Below are 20,977 nucleotides of genomic sequence, written 5' to 3'. Positions count from 1 at the left end.
ACTTATTCAGTATCATACTGTCTGTCATCCCATCAAGCACTCCAGCTGCCCAAGTTAGTCTGAAGATCCCCAAGTGCCGTAGCTTATGTAGATCTCCTGATGTGATACTGAAGTGTGAAATCAGTGCCATTTCTGCCACCACAGCAGTGGTGAGAGGCCTCTACACAATTACCCTTGACTTTCTGCTGCCATATCAATGACTTTGAGCAGCATCAGTTGTGGAAAACCCAGGCTTGCGTTACTTCCTCTAATACGTGCTTGATTTGCAACTTAGTTCAAATTCAACATTTAATTATTTACAGTAGACACAAAATGCTGGAGTAACTCAGCAGGACAGGCAGAATCTCTGTTGAGAAGGAATGGGTGACGTTTCGGGTCTGAATCAATGAGTCTGAAAAAGGGTCTTGACCTTTTCAACACCCATTCCTACTCTCCAGAGATGATGCCTGTCTCATTGAGTTACTCCAGCATTTTGTCTCTACCTTCAATTTTAACCAGCATCTGCAGTTCCTACCTACATAGTTAATTATTTACATTCTGCATGGGCCTGACCATTTCGCAGTGATATCAGTTTAGTTTAGTTTAGTTTAGAGACAAGGCGTGGAAATAGGTCCTTCGATTCACCGGCTCTGCTCCGACCAGTGATTTCGCCCCCAAATACTAGCACTATTGTAAATACTAAGGGCAATGTATAATCTTTACTCATATAAACTCATTTTTATTCTCTGGCTTTCGACACTGGCTGAGACATTGCTCCTGTTCTTAGTGCTTTTAATGTCTTTTAATTTTTACTGTTTTTAGTCCTTCGTTTTACGGGTTTTAATGGTTTGTAATAACTTTTTGTCCATGAGTTCTCATGTACAGCACTTTGTGGCAACTGCGGTTGTTTAAAGCGCTTTATAAATAAAGTTTATTATTATTATTTACCACAGCCAATTAACCAACAAACCCACACATCTTTGGAGTGTGGGAGGAAACCGGAGCACCCAGGGATAACCCACGCAGTCACGGGGAGAATGTACAAACTCCGTATAGACAGCACACAAAGTCAGGACGAACCCGGATCTATGGCGCTGTAAGGTGGCTCAACCAACCGCTGTGCCACCGTGCTGCCCCAGTTGATCGCTTTTCTCAAATTAGCGGGGTTGTAGAAGAGAGACAGAACTACCCTCAGCAGATGATGAGAATAGACATGGAAATGTCAGGTGATTCTATTTATATTACTGTTTATCGCAACCAATATTAACTATTTACCTCATTCTACTATGGAAAGCACCTGCTAAATTTAACATAGACCGCATCAAGATATAATGTGCAGCTGCACCGCTTCATTACATTGAAGCAGGCAAGTTACAATGAGGGATATTGTTTGATTTAATAGTCCATCAAAATAAAGCATAATACAATCAATTTCCACTATTCCCCAATAAAGTATTCATGTTTGATCAGTGTTTGCACTAAGCAAGAGTTTAAGTATGAATAAACCACAAATGTACTGCTTGCCACAAAAGAAACTGATCCTCAAGTTAACCCAGTGCTGAAATATGAAAACATTTATGCACAAATTCATGCCCATCTTTGCATTCTACCGTGAAGACAAGGGGAATGAGCATGGTAATGCATTATTAATTGCTCAAATTTCACGTTAATAGTGACATTATTAAAAGTAACTGTACCGGTATTTGCTGCACTGAGTGTGGCCTAAAATTGTTTCATGGTACAATGAAGTGAAAAGGACAAAACCGATTCTCATTCTCAGCACTACAATCACTCATTGTTGCATCCAAATCGGTAGAGCAATGTTCATGAACAGCATGTGCTCCAAAAAAAGAGTGTATCGACAACTATCAAAGCTGTTAATACCGTAGTAAACTGCATACCTCTACAATCGCCTCAATGCCTTCAATTGCATAAATCTCTGAACAAGGGATTTGGCCTGATGTTCAAACACTGTAAAAAGCTGCTCAAAACATATCCCAAGAAGGATTAAATATAATGAGTATATTACCCTGTAACTTGAATTGCACTGTTAAACATGTGCTGTGAGACTGTAGGGTGGCATGGCAATGGCTGCCTTGGTTCTGCTACATATTCTCCTTCATACGTCACAGAGCTGGTGCTGAGATGGATGGAGTCTGCAGGTAAAGTGAGAAATCGTTTGGCCTGAGAGGTAGGAGAGTGTAGAGAGATTTCTGTTTAGCCAAGAGATGATCAGGGACTATGGGAGTGAGAGCTTGCATTGGGAAAATTATGAAGGTGGAGGATGTGTGTGGGACTTAAGGCTAAGACTGCCGACTGCCCCTTACTCTGAGAAACCTCCCTCACTACAATAAGGAGAAAGTAGATGAGGAGGAATTTCATTAGTCAGAGGGTGGTGAATCGGTGGAATTCATTGCCACAGACAGCTGTGGAGGCCAAGTCAATGGATATTTTTAAGGCGGTGATTGACAAATTCTTGATTAGTAGGGTTATGAGGAGAAGGCAGGAGAATGGGGTTGAGAGGGAAAGATAGATCAGCCATGATTGAATGGGGGAGTAGACGTGATGGGCTGAATGGCCTAATTCTGCTCCTGGAACTTATCAACATGAATTTAAGAATAAGAAATATACTAACGCTTGCAAAATCAGTTGCAATATCCTATTGCTCGTATTGTGTTCCTGAACTCAGTCCCAGATCTACAAAGGTCACATCCTGAGCCAGCAAAGACCTTACAGCCAGGATATTTCCGCAGTGAGAACTGAACACTGTTAGCTGAGAATTAATCAAACCAGCCTTGCAACGTTTTTCTCAGTGGGTCTAGGGAACAGCTGGAGAAGCCGGCACAGCAAGTACAGGGCCTTTTCACAGCCCGAAGCTCTGCCCAGGGCAACTTTGCTGCGGCAGAAGCAGGCAAATGTTAGTTTGTGGCTGTGACAACCTGCCAGGCCAGGGTGCAGAATAGCTGGGGGCGACCGTCGCAAGAGAAGTGTGGGAGAGCGGTGGTAGCAAGAGTGGGTGAAGAGGCTGAAATCCCGCACTTCGACAGGACACACTCTACTTAAGATGGAAATGGGTTACTCAGCACAGTATCCATGATGGATAGACGCCAAGTGCTAGAGTAACTCAGCAGGTCAGGCAGCATCTCTGGAGAAAAAGAATGGGTGACGTTTCAGGTCGGGACCCTTCTTCGGACCCAACACGAAACATCACCCGTCCTTGTTCTCCAGAGATGCTGCCTGACCCAATGAGTTATTCCAGCACTTTGTGTCTACAATAAGATACGGTAGAACTTTATTCATCCCCGGAGGGAAATTGGTCTGCCAACAGTCATAACACACAACAAGGTACACGAAAACTTGAAATTAAAATTAAATTATAAGTGAAAAAAAAAAGAAAAGGACAAGTGACTGTTGGCTGGCTGCCGTGTGCACAGGGCCCAAACTGCAACGAAGGAACAAACAAACAAACAAACGTACGCAGGCTTATCTCCTGGGCAGTGGATTCTAAAACTAGAATGCCCCCCTCCCCCACACCGGGTCCCCCTTTGTTCGACCTTACACAGGTCCGGTAGCACAATGCAATATGTAAGCTACAGAATCATTCCTTGTAATATCCATGAGGAGGAGCGGATGTTGGAAGGGGAGAGAAAAAAAAAATAGCCTACCGCTTATGCACACTACGACCAGCTGTTTTAAAATATTAACAAAATATCTATGGAAAATGCAGTACGAGTCTTTTGGTACAACCAAAATAATGTTACCTTTTCGCGACATTGTCATCTTTGCTATTTACACGACCGGCATTTGCAGATCCTTTCTACAAATCCATGAAGGATACTTCTTCCCATTTAATTTTCTTAACTTAGTTTCCAAACCGGGAAGAAATGCCTGCCACGCCAATGATCTCAGGCCACGAACATTCCCCACTGACGTTTGAATTGATTGTGAAAAAATCTTTGTGTGACAACTTCCAGCAATTACTGGAATCCTTCCTGACCCACAAACTTACTGCCGAGCCGTAGGCCTCCCTATAACCTGTCCCTCACACTTGGTGTAGCATTGGCAACCTCAGGTTGGAGACACAAGGTGATCGTGGAGTCAGGACCAGCACGATCAGAGGTCAGAGCTTGCGTAGACTGCAGAACTCAATCATTCCTTGAGTCATTTAAGAGTGTTGATCAATAACATGGAATGTACGATTATTGCAAATAAAAGTATTTTTAACATGACGGCACAGTTGCGCAGCGGTATAGTTGCTGCCTTACAGCACGAGAGACTTGGGTTTGATCCTGACCACAGGTGCTGTCTGTACAGAGTTTGTACGTTCTCTCCATGACCGCATAGATTTTTCCTGGGTGCTCAAGTTTCCTCCCACACTCCAAAGACGTACAGGTATGTAGGTTAATTGGCTTCGGTAAAAGATTGTAAATTGTCCCTTGTGAGTGTAGGATAGTACTAGTGTACGGGGATCATCGGTCGGTGAGCCAAAAGGGCTGCTTCTGCATTGTATCCCTAAACAAAACTAAACTAAGACTGTCTAATGATAACTGGAAATTGCACTGGATGTAAATTGGAACTAGAATTCTTCAATCTTTATGTATGCTTTGACGAATCTTGGGCAGATTGTAATGATAACAATAAATATAGAGGGTAGACAAAAGTGCTGGAGAAACTCAACAGGTGCAGCTGCATCTATGGAGCGAAGGAAATAGGCAAAGTTTCGGGCCGAAACCCTTCTTCAGACTGAAGGGTTTCATCCCGAAATGTTGCCTATTTCCTTCGCTCCATAGATGGTGCTGCACCCGCTGAGTTTCTCCAGCACTTTTGTCTACCTTCGATTTTCCAGCATCTGCAGTTCCTTCTTAAACAATAAATATAGACTTCCTTTCATGATTATCCTGAAGTTCGACAAAGCAGCAGATATTAATAATGCAATTGTTGGGTGATCAATTGCCAATGTGTGAATTGCTGCAGTTGGTGGTACAAGATTATGTGATGAAAGCTCTTGAAATGCCATCAAATGCCAATGGAGACGTGTAGCGCCTGATAACCATGTGATGTGGATGACCCAGCCCAGCTTCCTGACTCAAATATACCATCATTAAATCAGGTATATTAAACATATTGGTACATCAACCCTGCACAATATACCTGATCCTTTCTGATTAGTAGTCTTTCAAACTGTTTATGTATATTTCTACAAAGTGGGAGTTTGCAAGTCATAGGGAAAAGGATCGAGACTCACAATGATGATGGAATAATGTGGGAGAATAGGGAGAGAGACTTCAGCTGGAATACTGCATGTGGTTCTGGTCATCATGTTATTTTATTAGGATGCAATAGCTCAAGGAAGGATGCAGGGGGGTGTTCATTAGGATATTGCCTGGGAGGAGCGACGGGAGAAGCCATGTCTGTTCTTCCCGGAGCGGAGGTGGTTAAGAGTGGACATGATTAAGGAATATAAAATTATGTGGAGTGTAGATGTGTGAGATGCAAGAAACTTTCTCCCATATCAGAGGTAGATAAAATTAAAGGACATTGATTTTGGGTAAAGAGAACGTAATTTTGAGGGGATATAAGGGGGTCTTATTCTGCGGAAAATGGAAAGCTGGGAGCATTTAGGAAATGTCCTGATGAGAACAAGTATCGCCTATGCAGAGAAGGCTATTAACCAAGTGCAGGGAGATAGGATTAACAGTGCCGGATTTAGATGAAGAGCTAAATGATGAAGAACTAAGCTGTTCCACTTGTGAGGCCCCCAACGACCGGGCAGCCATGGCGGCCAAATCTCCCACAATTCAAAGCAAGGGAGAAAGTGCCCAGCGCCGACCAGTTGCCGTTGCAGTGCGCATGCGCAGGGCGGCCGAAGATGTGCTGGCCGTGGTTGTGCGCATGTGCAAGGCGGCCTGCCGTGCCGGCGGATGAGGAGCGAGCGGAGCCCGGCGGCCCGGACACGGATAGCGGGGGGAGATGGAGAGAGAGAGAGAGAGATAGAGAGGGGGGCCGCCCAGAGTTGAACGGTAGGTGTTCTGCCTTGGCCGGAGGCCCCCCTAGACCTCGAGGCCCATCAATTTTTTCGGGGGGCCCCTAGAAAGTGGGGGCCCTAAGCTATAGCTTGTTTAGTTTATACGTAAATCCGGCACTGAGGATTAATACAGTAGATGTCCACTGGTCAGTGTAGACGTTGGGCTGAATACCTGTTTCTATGCTGTACAATTCCATGAGTGAGACCAGCAGACACAAACTTGAAGAGTACGGGTATCCTGTCAGTTTTTAAACAGTCACAAAGTCTTGCGAAATGTAGGAGTTCATAGCAGTCTGAGAAGTTCAAACTGTGTGTGTAGGAAGGAACTGCAGATGCTGCTTGAAATCGAAGATAGACACAAAATGCTGGAGTAATTCAGTGGGACAGGCAGCATCTCTGGAGAGAAGGAATGGGTGACGTTTCGGGTCGAGGAACTGCAGATGCTGGTTTAAACCGAAGATAGACACAAAAGCTGGAGTAACTCAGCGGTTCAGACAAAATCTCTGGAGAAAAGGAAGAAATGACATTTTGGGTCGAGACGTTTAAGAAAGAACTGCAGATGCTGGAAAAATCGAAGGTAGACAAAAAGCTGGAGAAACTCAGCAGGTGAGGCAGCATCTATGGAGTGAAGGAATGGGTGATGTTTTGCGTTGAGACGTCTGAAGAAGGGCCTTGACCCGAAACGTCACCCATTCCTTCGCTCCATAGATGCTGCCTCACCCGCTGAGTTTCTCCAGCTTTTTGTCTACGTTCGGGTCAAGACCCATCTTCAGACCTTCTTCAAACTGCGTGTATTCATGGTCCCTTCACAAATTTGGCAGCAGAAATTTCAGTATCATGGGATGGCAGTCCTCACAGGCAAAACAGCATGAAAACAATAATTATTGATCACAATCAATATTACACACACTAGAAGCCTAAATCTGAACCTAAATGCCAAAGGATGTGGGCAATTGCCTCTGCTTGGTCCAGCTACAGAGCTTTGTGCTTTTCAGAATAGACCGCTGCTGCCAGCACAGACGTGTGCCAGCACTGAGCACGAGCCTCACCACAGTCCACTCCCATTATGTTACTGCATCATTCCCAGCCTGCCGACAGCTTTGATCATTGTTATTTGCCTTTGGTCAGCATTTACTTTACTTTCCCCATCGACGCTACCATGCAGCAGTGAAGTAACAACAGACAACTACAAATTTTTAATGTGTTGTGGTTGCCAACTTGCAATCCTCCAGGAGGTTCTGTCTTTGGCAAGATTCCACTCTTTATTTGGAGTTTCTTAACTGTGTGTCCCACTGAAGTAGATAGGCTTAAAATGTAATGCAAAGCTACAGTGTTGCAAGGGAACTTGTCAATAAATAGAATGCTTTCATTAGCAAACCGCTGTGCAGAAAGGAGTCTTGGATCATCTGGAGGCTACATGGTTTCACTGCCATTTGTCCTAAACAGTCCAGGCATCATTCCCCATGAGGTTTGACACACAGTGATCCTCTTGCAGATGATGCCATGGAGGTTAACATACCTCATCTTCTGCAACTATAGACACACCTGACGTGGTCAAACCAGGGGCAACACAGTGGCACAGCGGTAGAGTTGTTGCCTAATGGGCCTGTCCCACTTAGGCGATTTTTTCGGCGACTGCCGGCGACTGTCATAGTCATAGCAGGTCGCCGAAAAACCAGCGATCGGACTAATGGGTGATGACATGGAAATTCACCAAAGTCAGCACCGGCGACAACCTACGACATCCTGGCAACTCCTGGCGACATCCTACAACAGCACTTACGTCAACCTACACTAATTTGTCGCCAAATCCAGAGTCGCTACTGTCAGCGAAAATTTTTCAACATGTTGAAAATTTTTCAGCGACCAATAGGTCGCTCCAACTCTTTGGGTGACTCAGGAGACTACTCACGATCATACAGGCAACACCCCGGCAACCACCGGCGACCAGGTGGCAACCGCATAGTCTCCTGTAGTCGCCTAAAAAGTCGCCTAAGTGGGACAGGCCCATTACAACACCAGAGACCCGGGTTTAATCCTGACTACGGGTGCTGTCGGTACGGAGTTTATACTTTCTCCCCGTGACGCTAGGGTTTCCTTCGGGTATGCCTGTTTCCTCTCACATTCCAAAGATGTACAGGTTTGTACGTTAATTGTCTTTTGTAAATAGTAAATTGTCCCTAGTGTGTAGGATAGTGCTAGTGTACAGCGATCACTGGTCGGCGCTTACTCGATTGGTCGAAGGGCCTGTTTCCATGCTGTATCTCTAAAGTCTAAAGGGGCTGTCCTACATGGGCGACCTAATCCGCTAGTTCTGGCGAGTTTTCCCTCGACTCATACTCGCAGCATGGTCGTTCACGAGGTTGTAGGAGGTCTTCGTAACTCTCCTTCATACTCAAGTGTGGTCTCCGCGTACTCGAGGCCTCAGCTAGGTCGCGGCGTTTTTTTCAATATGTTAAAAAATGCCCGCGAGTAAAAAAATGTCGCCATGTAAAAAATCAATACTTTTTTTTACTCGTAGGTTTAGTCGTAGTAGGTCGTAGTAGGTCGGCATGTTAGTCATAGGTAATTGAGGGTAGTCGAAGGTAGTCGTAGATAGTCTCCATCATAGTTGAAGGGAGGTCGAAGGAGATCGAAGGAGGTCGTCTTCACTCTCCACTATTCGGTGACCACTTTTCCCGAAGTTAGTCGTAGCTAATCGTAGCAAGTCTTCAACATAGTCGAAGGAGGTCGAAGGAGGTCTTCTACATAGTTGAAGGAGGTCTTCAACATGACATTTTTTCAAACTCTCCTAAACTCTTCAAAACTCGCCAATTAGATCGCCCAAGTGGGACAGCCTCTTAAAGGGGTTTGAATGCAGTACCACTCTGACCTTCAGCGAGATGATTCATGCTATTACATTGGCTTTCCTATTTATTTTAACCTGAAATCGGTATCCACCTATCACAAAATAGAATAATTTTTAGAGCCTTTATATATAGTCAAAATGTATACCTTTCTGCAGGTAGACACAAAGGTAGACAAGCAGCATTTCTGGAAAGAAGGAATGGATTACGTTTCGGGTCGAGACCCTTCTTCAGACTGATGTCTACCTTCGACTTAAACCAGCATCTGCAGTTCTTTCCAACACATTTATATCTTTCTGTAATGGTTCGTTTTGCCGAGATTGCATTTCTTCAAAACCCAGCAGTGGTCGTTCAAAATCTGTACTTCCGTAAGCATTGCGGTCTCCCTGAATTATACTCCTGCTCAGTCAGGAATGGCTCAGGGAGAAGGTTTATATTAGAAGGGCAGGAGGTCTGAAGAAGAGTCTCGTCCCGCAACGCCATCTATTCCTTCCTTCCAGAGATGCTGCCTTCCCGCTGAGTTACTCCAGCATTTTGTGTCTATCTGAGGTTTAAATTAGATCCACACAGCAGACTTGGCCAGATGCTATAAGGCCAGCGCTGCCTTTGGCTGACGGGTACCCTTGGAGTGCGGCCCTGGCAGGGTGCCTGCCAGACTTGCTGATTCGCAATGAGTTTCTCCGACACGAGAGGGGTGAGGGAGATCCCTGTGGCCTGCTTGGCCATCACGCGTCACTCAGTGCTTCCTCTGACAGACACACAATCTAATACTCGAGATTGCAAAAGTAAAAACAAAACTGCTTACAGACTGTTTGTAAATGGATTAATAATCTATGACTCCAAAGTGGCTCGAGTCTGTGTTCTCCATGGAATATCCTTGACATCAAAGAAGCTTGTTCAATTTGTGTATCAGCCTTTTAATAACCATCCATCTTTGACTTCTCCTTATTATCTCTGATACTGAAGCATTGTTTTAAGGCCACTGCAGTAAGGCAGCTCCATTATCAGTCACAAACAGCAGCAGTCCAACCAGTATTATATCCTTCAGTGATTTCCACATTGCTTTATACGTACACAATTTGCAATTCTACAATTGTCTCAATAAAAACTGATGATCTGCAAGTCTGTAACTTCTGCTACATCTTTTGTAAAGTTTTTTGAAGAGTATCATCTTCCTCAATGACTTCATCCTTGAGAATCCTTTGAAGCTTGTAGCATTTTACCCATTTAATCTTTTGTGATTAAGCTCTTAGATTAAATTAGATTTAGCTCTTAGGGCTAATGGAATCAAGGGATATGAGGAAAGAGCAGGAAAGAGGTACTGAATTTAGATGATCAGCCATGATCATATGGAATGGCGGTGCTGGCTCGAAGGGCCAAATAGCCTACTCCTGCACCTATTTTTCTTTGTTTCTATGTGATGAGCTAAAGTATAAACAACATGGGTTCCAACACTGTTTCCAGCGAGTTGGGCCCAAGGCAAATGGTCTGTTGATGATACTGGTCATTTGCTCAATAAGATGAATGTCCTTGAATAGGTTGTCATCAGTATCCCTTCTTCAAAATCTCTGCTCACCAATTTAAATGGGCTGACCTAAAAGCCACGTTACCAAACTAAGAAAAATGATGCAACACACTCAAACAGTACTCTTCTAATTAGTTTTATCCACAAAACCGAGAATTTGATGAGCTATTGCAACTCTGTAATAACATTCGCAGGAGTAGGCTATTCGTCCCTCCTGCCTGTTCTACCTCAGAAGATCACAGTGGATCTTTCACCCCAATGTCATTTTATTGCACTAACTCCTCCTACATCCATTGATCCTTCATATCTAAACATCTATCAATCTCGCTCTTGAATGCAGTCAGTGATAGAGCCTATGTCTCTTGGGTAGAGAATCCATAAATCCACATCCATCTGGGTGAAGACATTTCTTCTCAACTCCCTCCTGAAAGGCCTAACCCTTCGACTTTATTTTACTTTAGTCGAGAGATACAGCTCAGAAACAGACCCTTCAGCCCTCCTAGGGACACTATCTGGGGCAATTTTTAATTTACAGAAGCCAATCAACCTACACACCGAAAGTTCTGAATGACAAATAAATGATTCAATTCAATTCAATTCAATTCAATACCTTTGGAGTGAGGGAGGAAACCGTAACACCCTGAGAAAACCCACGTGGTCACAGGGAGAGCACACAAACTCCATACAGACAGCACCCATAGTCAGGATGGAACCCAGGTCTCTGGATCTGGAAGGCAGCAACACTACTGCAATGCCATTGTGCTGCCAAAACCCTTTACTTTGAGACTGTAGCTATGATTCTAGATGCCTCAACCAGGAGAAACATCAAATCTGCATCAATCCTGTCAGCCCAATCACCTCTCATTTCTCTAAATTCTAAAAGGTTTGGGACAATTTCCTCAATCTCACCGATTACGACAAGCCTTTGGTTTATGTAGGAAGGAACTGCAGATGCTGGTTTATGTCGAAGATAGACACAAAAAGCTGCCACACACAAAAACAAGCATTTGATTTAGTACGGTGTACATTCCCTCTGTCACAAGTTAATCCTTCCTTGGCTAGGGCAATCTCACCAGCGCACAATAGTTCAGACACAAGGTCACCAGTATCCTACATAATTACAGCGAGGTGTTTTCAACTCTTTCACTCAAACCCTCTTGCAAAACAGGACAACATACCATATGCTTTCCTAACTTTCTATTCTGTATGTCCTCCCTTCCTAGCTTCACCATATTTATAAAAAGTGTTTCGATGTGAAGTCAAAGAGGAGGAGTGAGCTGCAGGCTACAGATGAAGTTGCGAAATGGGATGAGGTTGGGTATCTCTTTTCCAAATGACACGGATATGAGGGACTGAGTAGCCTCCTTTTTGTAAATTTTCTACAACCTTATGGCAACATCTAGGTGTTATGAACTACGTTTATCGAGGCCAAGTGTTAAGCCCCTGTCCCACGATGCGAGTTCACCCAAGAGCTCTCCCTAGGGGGCGCCGTCCTGTATGGTATGGCTGCCCAGTCTGCAGCTGTACGTTTTTTCACTCTTTTTAAAAAAATGTTGTGAGTTTTAGTGTTTTGTTTTTGGAGTTCTAGTCTGTTTTATGTGGGGGGTGGGGGGGGGAAGTGGAAACTACTTTTCAGGGTCCCTACCTTGTCGGAGAGGCAGCTTTTCTCCGGGCTGCACTTTCGACCCGTCCTCGCGGCCTACCAGCGGGCCTGGAGCAGCGTTTCCTGAGGGGACCGCCCAGAATCTCGGCTTCGGCGGCGGCGCAGCGCTGAAGCGCTATCGTGGATCGGAGCGGGCGATGCCTTGCCCGGGTCGCCGCGCTGGAACTCCGGTGAGCTGAAGACCGCTGATAAAAAAAACATCGTGGAGCTGCGGGTCTGTGGTGCGGCCAGCGGCGCTGACTTTAACATCGGGAGCCTGGGATCTCTCGCCGAGATCGCCAGTGGTGGAGCTCCATCCAGCGCGGCCTGTTGGCTTCAGAAGCCGCGGTCTCCAGTAAGGAAGCGGCCGTTCCAGGTTTCCCATGCCGCTGAGAGGATTCTCCCGACGCCAGAGCATCATCACCCGGCAAGAACGGCCTGGAACATCGGGCCCTGTAGCGGCGACTGCGGAGGCCATAATGGGCCCGACTATGGGTGGACATAGGATGGGGAATACCTTCCACTCATAATGGGAACCATTGTGGGGGGATGTTTTTTATGTTTAAATCTCTTTATTATCGTTATGTCTGTATTCTTTTTTTATGTGCTGCTCTGGCAACAAGCATTTCACTACACTAATTGGTGTATGTGACCAATAAATAACCTTTGAACCTTTGAGTTAAAAAAAAATCAAGCTCATGGTACTTCATCACGAGTATTTTTTTACTCTTGGAAATTTTTCACACTGTTGAAAAAAGTCACGAGTTTCCGCATTTCCCGAGTACCTGCCGTTAGCATTACGAGCCACTACAAGTCATCCACGAGCTCCGACGTAGCCGCTACATACATTCTAAGTACTTACCATGAGTTTATTTTTTTTTAAACTCGGGAGAGCTCTTGGGTAAACTCGCATCGTGGGACAGGGCCTTTAGAATGTCAAAGATGACTCCACTCTATGGAGAAGGCCTTTAGAATCCTCTAGTAATTGTATTCTAAATGTGCAAGCTCATTAAAGCTTTCCATAAATCTATAAATAATTCAAACTGACCACTGAATAAATAGCTGCTAGCTTCTCTCGGCTTTGAGAGGTAGATATTTTACTGGCTTATTCCGAGGTGTTCCATGCAGAAAGAGAAAGCCATTATTTAATTGCACAAAAGATACTTGGTTTCATCAGAAAACATTCGAAAAATCAAGAGCATGAACAGTCCATCAGCCGTGGCATAAAAGCAACAGGGACAGAGTCCCCCTAATCCTCACCTTTCACCCCATCAGCCATCGCATACAGTACATAATCCTCAACATTTTTGCCACCTCCAATGGGATCCCACCACTAGCCACATTTTTCCCATCTCCAACCCTTTCCACGTTCGGCAGCGACTGATCCCTCCGCAACTCCTTGGTTAACCCATCCCTTCCCACCCAAACCACCCCCTCCCCAGGTACTTTCCCCTGCGACCGCAGGAGATGCAACACTTATACCTCCTCCCTCGACCCCGTTCAAGGACCCCAACAGGTGAAGCTGAGTTTTGATCATTTATGTATAATTTATGTTGTTGTGTATGGTCTAGTTTATGTGCCTGAGATGCTGCTGCAAGCAAGATTTTCACTGTACCAATACCTCAACATACCAAAGCATATGAAAATAACTACTTGGCTTGACTAACATGAACAATTGATACAGAAACTTGGAACATAGTACTATTTCACTTATGCTTATCACCCAACATACAGGAGAGCAGACAGGCACAGTGGAGAGGAATTGAAAGTTATGGAAGGTTAATTAAATGTCACTATGAAACAATGCATTGCAGCATTTCTCAGTACCGGTAAAACAAAGTATACTCTTGTTGAAGCATTAATGAATAGAAGACTCAGAACAGTTTGGTCTCATCCAACCCAGTTTGGTAGGAAAATTAAGGAGAAGTAATAACAACACGGTGTCGTGGCGGTAGAGCTACTGCCTCACAGCGCCAGAGACCCGGGTTCATTCCTGACTACGGGTGCTGTCTGTATGGAGTTTGTAGGTTCTCCCTTTGACCTGCGTGGGTTTTTCTCCGAAATCTTCGGTTTCCTCCCACACTACAAAGATGTAGAGATTTGTAGGTTAATTGGCTTGGTGTAAATGTAAATTGTCCCAAGTGTGTGTATGATAGTGTTAGTGTGCGGGGATCGCTGGTCGCTGCGGGCTCGGTGGGCCGAAGGTCCTGTTTCCTAAACTATAAGTGTATCTCTAAACTAAACTAAACAATTAAAATACCATGCGAAAAATCACAAGGATAAGCTGTTTAATTTGCTTCAGACTAAATGTACCTTGATCACCCATGGGTCGGAGACTGAGAGTAGGGCTAACGAAGAGATAGTACTGGTATACAAGTCTGGAAAATATCATGAAAGTCAGGTAGAAATCCTGTGAAGTATATGTTCACAACTTAATAATAGTGAATGATACCCAGGAGGATCGTCAAGTAGTACGTGAGATTGAAAGTTTCTCTGAATTAGGTCTAATATTGTTCAAGTGGAGAAAGCATATGATGTTTCTGAGATCAATAGGTGGATGAAACTCCAACAATTTTCAGTGAATCTATGACTTAAACACAGGTAACACTGGCAACTCGTTGAGTGCGGAAGAATAGCAAGTGAAAAAAAGTGATTCGGTTAAATGCGGAACTACATAAAATCGCTTTAGGTTTTCTCCTTCTTACAAATAGAAGGGTCAAGTTTGTTGGTAATGTTGGTTGATATCAGGGATTGTTAGTTTATGGTCACTCCTTTAGAGATTTAGTGATGTGACCGGCTGCTTTTTAAATTCCAACATTGCCTGTACAAGTCCCACACTTAGTACAAAGCCCTGAACATGCTGCATAACCTGATTTAAATTCATGTCTCACATGCATTAATCTCAATCCTCCAGAATGAACTTCACTAGAGATTAAGAACCGATTGAGCACACATACATTACAATGGACAGAGTAGTCAAAAAAAGTCCAACGATGTAGCAGATTTTACTTCTGAAAACTGAGAGACATTATCATATTCCATTATTGTATAATAATATACTTCCTATCAAACAATTATTCCAGTCTCTTCATTTGAAGAAAGAAAACTGATGCAATGTGTTTAGTGAAATATTTAAGATATTTAATCTCAGGCTACAGTGCGACTGGAACAGGCAATTGTGCTCATTTAGCGTGCCAATATTGAAGATGTAAGTGCTTTTATTGTATCATAGTCAAAGAGCTATTGTTCCTGCCACTTGAGCATGTAGAGAATGGTGCATGAGAGCACACTGGCAGTAACAAAGAGAGAAGGAAATATGAAGATGAATCTTCAATTAGTCCTGCCATTGAGTGTTAATCGTAGCATTTGGGGAGAAACTCAATCAGTGCTCTAGAACGTGCCCATTCAGATAAACCATTAAAAAAGGGTTCATCTTTAAAGGGATAGAAACAAAATGCTGGAGTAACTCAGCGGGACAGGCAGCATCTCTGGATAGAAGGGATGGCTGCCATTTCGGGTCGAGACCCTTCTTCGGACTGAGAGTCAGGGGAGAGGGAGACACAGAGATATGGAAGGGTAAGGGGTGAAAACGAGACATCAAAGGGGCCGAAGCTCAAGGAAAATCTAGAACAGATCATTGTTTGCAAGGGGAAGGTGACAAATCTTTAAAGGAATCACTGGTTACATGAAAAAAGATGGAAATAAGTGGATGCTTTAACTGAGTATTCCTGAAGCAGAAACAGGGTACTTTGTCTCCCAAAACAGAAAGGAACAAAATGCCAAACTGACCTTTTCCCATGTCCGTTCTTTGTTCAGTACTATCACCACTAGCTTTGGGTTAGACTGGTATCCATCCCGAGTGAAGGAGAGATCTCGGCCATTCCAGGATACATTCATCATGAACCTGAGGAATGAATGGAGAACAGTTGATGTTATGTTAAAACGCTTTGAATAATATATGCTAATGTATCTGAACTACCCGTGCAGTCATAGAGTCATACGGCGTGGAAGCAGGCCCTTCGGCTCAACGTGCCCACGCCGACCAACATGCCCATCTACACTGGTCCCAACTGCTTGCATTTAGTCAATATCCTTCTAAACCTACTAGTCGAGAATTTAACATTTGAACTACACTCTACAGGTTAATAGATTGTTTTCCTAATGATGCAACAATGTGGCTACATATAAGTAGCAAATGGTAAAATAATTATCAGTGACCTTTGCATTAACTAATGCTTCATCCAAACTTTAAATAAAGTATAACCAACTTGTGATAATGAGATGCTCCACCTCTAAGTTCACAATTTCATCACCAACAGGAAGTCTCCGAGCACAAGCCTGAGATAATTGCTGGGATCATAAAGCAGGATTCATTTGGAGTGCATAATTTAACACATGGTAATAAATTATAACACATGATGTTATTAGTACCTACATATTAGTTATATGAAGGGTTTACTTGCAAACTCATGCATAAATAATTATACAGACTTGACAGTTTTATTATTTTTTATTCATGGTGAAAACTGGTATTGTTTTTATACAAGCAGTCATTTTTATTGCAGGGGTTCATTGCATTATCAAACATTAATTATAAGTTTACAACAAATGATTTGTATTCTTTTGTCTGCAATATTAAAGCAATTAAGTAATTTTAGACTGTTGGATTTCATAGTGCAGGAAATTAAAATATCCTACAACAAAGAAGATAAACATACAAATGTGTGAATTCTTTGGAGAATCCAAGCTAATTACGATAAACCCATTCAAATGGCAAATTGTTTTCACGTGAGCTTCAGATAAAGTTTGCAGTGAAAAATGATGTATGGTTCTTTCTGAAAACAAAAGACTGCGCCGGCATGAATTTGTAATGAAAAGGATTCATTTGATAAGGATGTTCTGAACTGCACCTGCAATTCTCAGATATGTTTGTTCAAACAGCTTATAGATGTAACACATTTGTGGAAACAGCCAACTTGAACATGTTCTTCTCTCTGCCAGAAGCTTTGAGGATTTGTATTATCATACTTGCAAGTTTCATGGATTGGATTGTTTGTTATATTTGTGATTTGGGTAATATTATAAATCACTGTTTCATATGACAGCCCCCTGTTAAAACCAAATGGGTTTACATGAAAAGACGAGGCAATATTATCATTCCCCTTTATAAATGACTAGACCAAGTCAGACCCGTTGGGTCCCTGTCACATGGGAGGGCTGGTCCCCGAAAAGCAATATTCCACCACTCACCCACAGCCCCCAACAACGCAGGCGCGACTGACAGGTTCCCGTTGTGAAGCCAGATATCCCCGTTGTGATGCGAGTCATGGCAACCCTCCCCAAGTGTGCATCGCCATCCCTCTTCCTACCCCTATCCTCCTCCATTCCCCCTCATCCCCCAGCACTCCTCCCCCTCCTGATCAACCTCCCTCTTCTTTCCCCTCTTCTCCCCTCCCCCACTCCCTCCCTCACTTCCCCCTCCCTCACCTCCCCCTCCCTCTCTTTTCCCCTACCCACAGTCACTCCCTCCCTCCATAACCCCTCTCCCCTCACTACCCCTCTTGACGTGATGGAAACGGTCATTTCATCAGCCATGCTGGATTTCATCAGCCATGCAAATACTTTATTCTTGTTCTTCACATTCTTTATTTATTGGATAGCCTCGGTTAAGATGGATATTCTTCTACCTCAACTTCACCCCCCACCCATTCCCCCGAACCCTCAGACTGCCAATTCTATCACTCACGGCGATTGAAAATTTCTGAAGATTTGCATCACTCGGAGTGTCACCCTTATCCTGAGGTGATACCAGGTGGACAAAAATGCTGGAGAAACTCAGCGGGTGAGGCAGCATCTATGGAGCGAAGGAATAGGTGACGTTTCGGGTCGAGACCCTTCTTCAGACTGATGTGGGGTGGGGGAGCGGGAAGAAGAAAGGAAGAGGCGAAGACAGTGAGCTGTGGGAGAGCTGGGAAGGGTAGCGGAAGGAGGGAGAAAGCAAGGACTACCTGAAATTGGAGGTCAATGTTCATGCCGCTGGTGTGTAACCTGCTCAAGCGAAATATGAGGTGCTGCTCATCCAATTTGCGGTGGGACTCACTCTGACCAAGGAGGAGGCTCAGGACAGAAAGATCGGATTCAGAATGGGAGGGGGATTGAAGTCCTGGGCCGGGAGATCAGGTTGGTTAATGCGAACTGAGTGGAGGTGTTGGGGGAAGCGATCGCCAAGCCTGCTCTTGGTCTCACCAATGTAGAACAGTTGACACCTAGAGCAGCGGATGCTAAAGATGAGGTTGGAGGAGGTGCAGGTGAACCTCTGCCTCACCTGGGAAGACTGCTTGGGTCCTTGGATGGAGTCGAAGGGGGAGGTAAAGCGACAAGTGGAGCAAGGGAAAGTACCGGGGGAGGGGGTGGTTTGGGTGGGAAAGGGCGAATTGACCAGGGAGTTATGGAGGGAGCGGTCTCTGCAGAAAGCTGAAAGGGGAGGAGTTGGGAAGATGTGGCCAGTGGTGGGATCCCGTTGGAGGTGGCGAAAATGTCGGAGGATTATTTGTTGTATGTGACGGCTGGTGGGGTGGAAGGTGAGGACAAGGGGGACTCTGTCCTTGTTACGAGTGGGGGGATGGGGAGTGAGAGCGGAGCTACAGGATATAGAGACCCTGGTGAGAGCCTCATCTATAGTCGAGGAGGGGAACCCCTGTTCCCTGAAGAATGAGGACATCTCCAATGCCCTGGTTTGGAACACCCCATCCTGGGTGCAAATGTGGCATAGACGGAGGAATTGGGAGTAGGGGATGGAGTCCTTACAGGAAACAGGGTGGGAAGAAGTGTAGTCCAGATAGCCATGGGAGTCAGTGGGTTTGTAGTAGATGTCGCTCAGTAGTCTGTTACCTGTGATGGAGATAGTGAGGTCTAGAAATGGTAGGGAGATCTCGGAAATGGTCCAGGTGGATTTCAGTGCCAGATAGAAGTTTGTGGTGAAATAGTTGAAGTCAATGAGTTCTGCATGGGTGCAGGAGGTAGCACCAATGCAGTCGTCAATGTAGCGGAGATGGAGTTTGGGGATAGGGCCATGCTAAGCCTCGAACAAGAATTGTTCAACATACCCTACAAAGAGGCAGGCATAGCTGGGCCCCATGCGAGTGCCCATAGCTACACCTTGGATTTGGAGCAAAAGGGAGGAGTCAAAGGAAAAGTTGTTGAGGGTGAGGACCAGCTCCGCTAGGCGGAGGAGAGTATTTGTAGAGGGGGATTGGTTAGTTCTGCGGTCGAGGAAGAAACGGAATGCTTTAAGTCCCTCCTGATGGGGGATGGAGGTGTAGAGTGACTGAATATCCATGGTGAAGATGAGGGAATGGGGGCCTGTAAAACGGAAGTCCTGGAGTCGACAAAGAGCATGTGAGGTGACTTGGACAAAGGTAGGGTGGGATTTGACCAGGGGGGTAGGATGGAGTCGAGGTATGTGGTAATACCACCTAGTTTGTGGCAACATCTCATCATCCACCATACATCGTCAAGTTTGTTTAGTTTTTTTGGAGATGCAGCACGGAAACAGGTTCTTCAACCCACTGAGTTCACGCTGACCAGCGATCCCCGCACTTTAACACGATTCTACACTAGGGACAATTTTTACATTTACACCAAGCCATTTAATCTACAGACTTGTACGTCTTTGGAGTGTGGGGGAGGCCTAAATTCTCGGAGAAAACCCACGCAGATCACGGGGAGAACGTACAAACTCCGTACAGACAAGCAGCCAGGATCGAACCTGAGTCTCTGGCACTGTAAGCGCTGTAAGGCAGCAACTCTACCGCTGCACCACCGTGAAAGTCCTTACAGAATATTAGATACTTCAATAAGATGAATGAACTTGTATTAATGCAGTAAGTTCAATGGTTTTCAACTGTTTTAAGATCAGTGAAATGCAATTGAAATGCATTTATTGTTGCAATATTAGGAAACGTACATTATCAAGTACTATAACGAGGAATGGTTATCAGGAATTACAGGAGGATTTGGTTATCAAGAATTACAGAGGGATCTTAATCAGCTGGCCAAGTGACCAGATGAATTGAGTTTAATTCAGGTAAGTATGAAGTGCTGCATTTTGTAAAGTAAAACCCAGGGCAGTCATTTCACAGTGAACTGTCAGGCCTGGGAATGGTGTAAAACAGAGGGATCCAGGACTACAAGTGCATATTCCATAAACATGGTGTCACAGGTAGATAGGGACACATGGAGTTTAATCCGAGCATGTGTGAGGTTTGGAACTTTGGAAGGTTGAATGTAAGAGGAAAATATACAATTAATGGCATGACCCTTAACAGCATTGATAAACATTGAATCTCGCCGTCCAAATCCATAACTCTATAAAAGCGACAACACCTGTAGATAGAGTGGTAAAGAAGGCATAAGGTATGCTTGTCTTCAAGTCAAGTCAAGTTTATTCGTCACATACACATACGAGATGTGCAGTGAAATGAAAAGTGGCAATGCTCGCGGACTTTGTGCAAAAAACAAACAAACAAACAAACAAACTACAAACAGAATGGATCGGGCAATTGAGTATAAGAGTTAGATTGTCATGATGCAGTTTTATCGGGTTTTGGTTAGGCCACATTTGCTGTATTGCGTGTAATTCTTGTCATCCCATTGCAGAAAGGATGTGGAGGCTTTGGAAAGGGTCAAAGGAAGTTTATGAGAATGATGCCTGGATTTGGGGATATAGGCTACAGGGAAAGGTTGGACAGACTTGGATTATTTTCTCTAGAATGCCAGAGGTTGCAGGGAGACCTGATAGAAGTATACATCACATTATGTTTACCATCTCAAGATGAAAAAAATCAAAAACGAGAGGACATAGTTCTAAGGCAATATGGGCAAAGTTTAAAGGGATGTACGGTGCAAGTTCTTTACACAGAGAAATAAAGTCAGAGGGAATGGAAGAAGAGCCCAACGTC

General features: G+C 44.3%; 1 protein-coding gene across 3 annotated transcripts in view; it reads right to left on the bottom strand.

Moving 5' to 3' along the window:
* The window catches only part of grin2a (glutamate ionotropic receptor NMDA type subunit 2A), a 266,902-nt gene that overhangs the window by 113,182 nt on the left and 132,743 nt on the right, over nt 1–20,977 (bottom strand). For all 3 annotated transcript variants that reach the window (XM_033040431.1, XM_033040432.1, XM_033040433.1), the window contains exon 5: nt 15,807–15,921. In XM_033040431.1, the coding sequence (XP_032896322.1) occupies nt 15,807–15,921 (115 nt within the window). The remainder of the gene's footprint in view (nt 1–15,806; nt 15,922–20,977) is intronic.

This window comes from Amblyraja radiata, chromosome 22, assembly GCF_010909765.2.
Source record: "Amblyraja radiata isolate CabotCenter1 chromosome 22, sAmbRad1.1.pri, whole genome shotgun sequence".
NCBI classification, from domain to species: domain Eukaryota; kingdom Metazoa; phylum Chordata; class Chondrichthyes; order Rajiformes; family Rajidae; genus Amblyraja; species Amblyraja radiata.
This window is presented reverse-complemented; position numbering and strand designations above follow the sequence as displayed.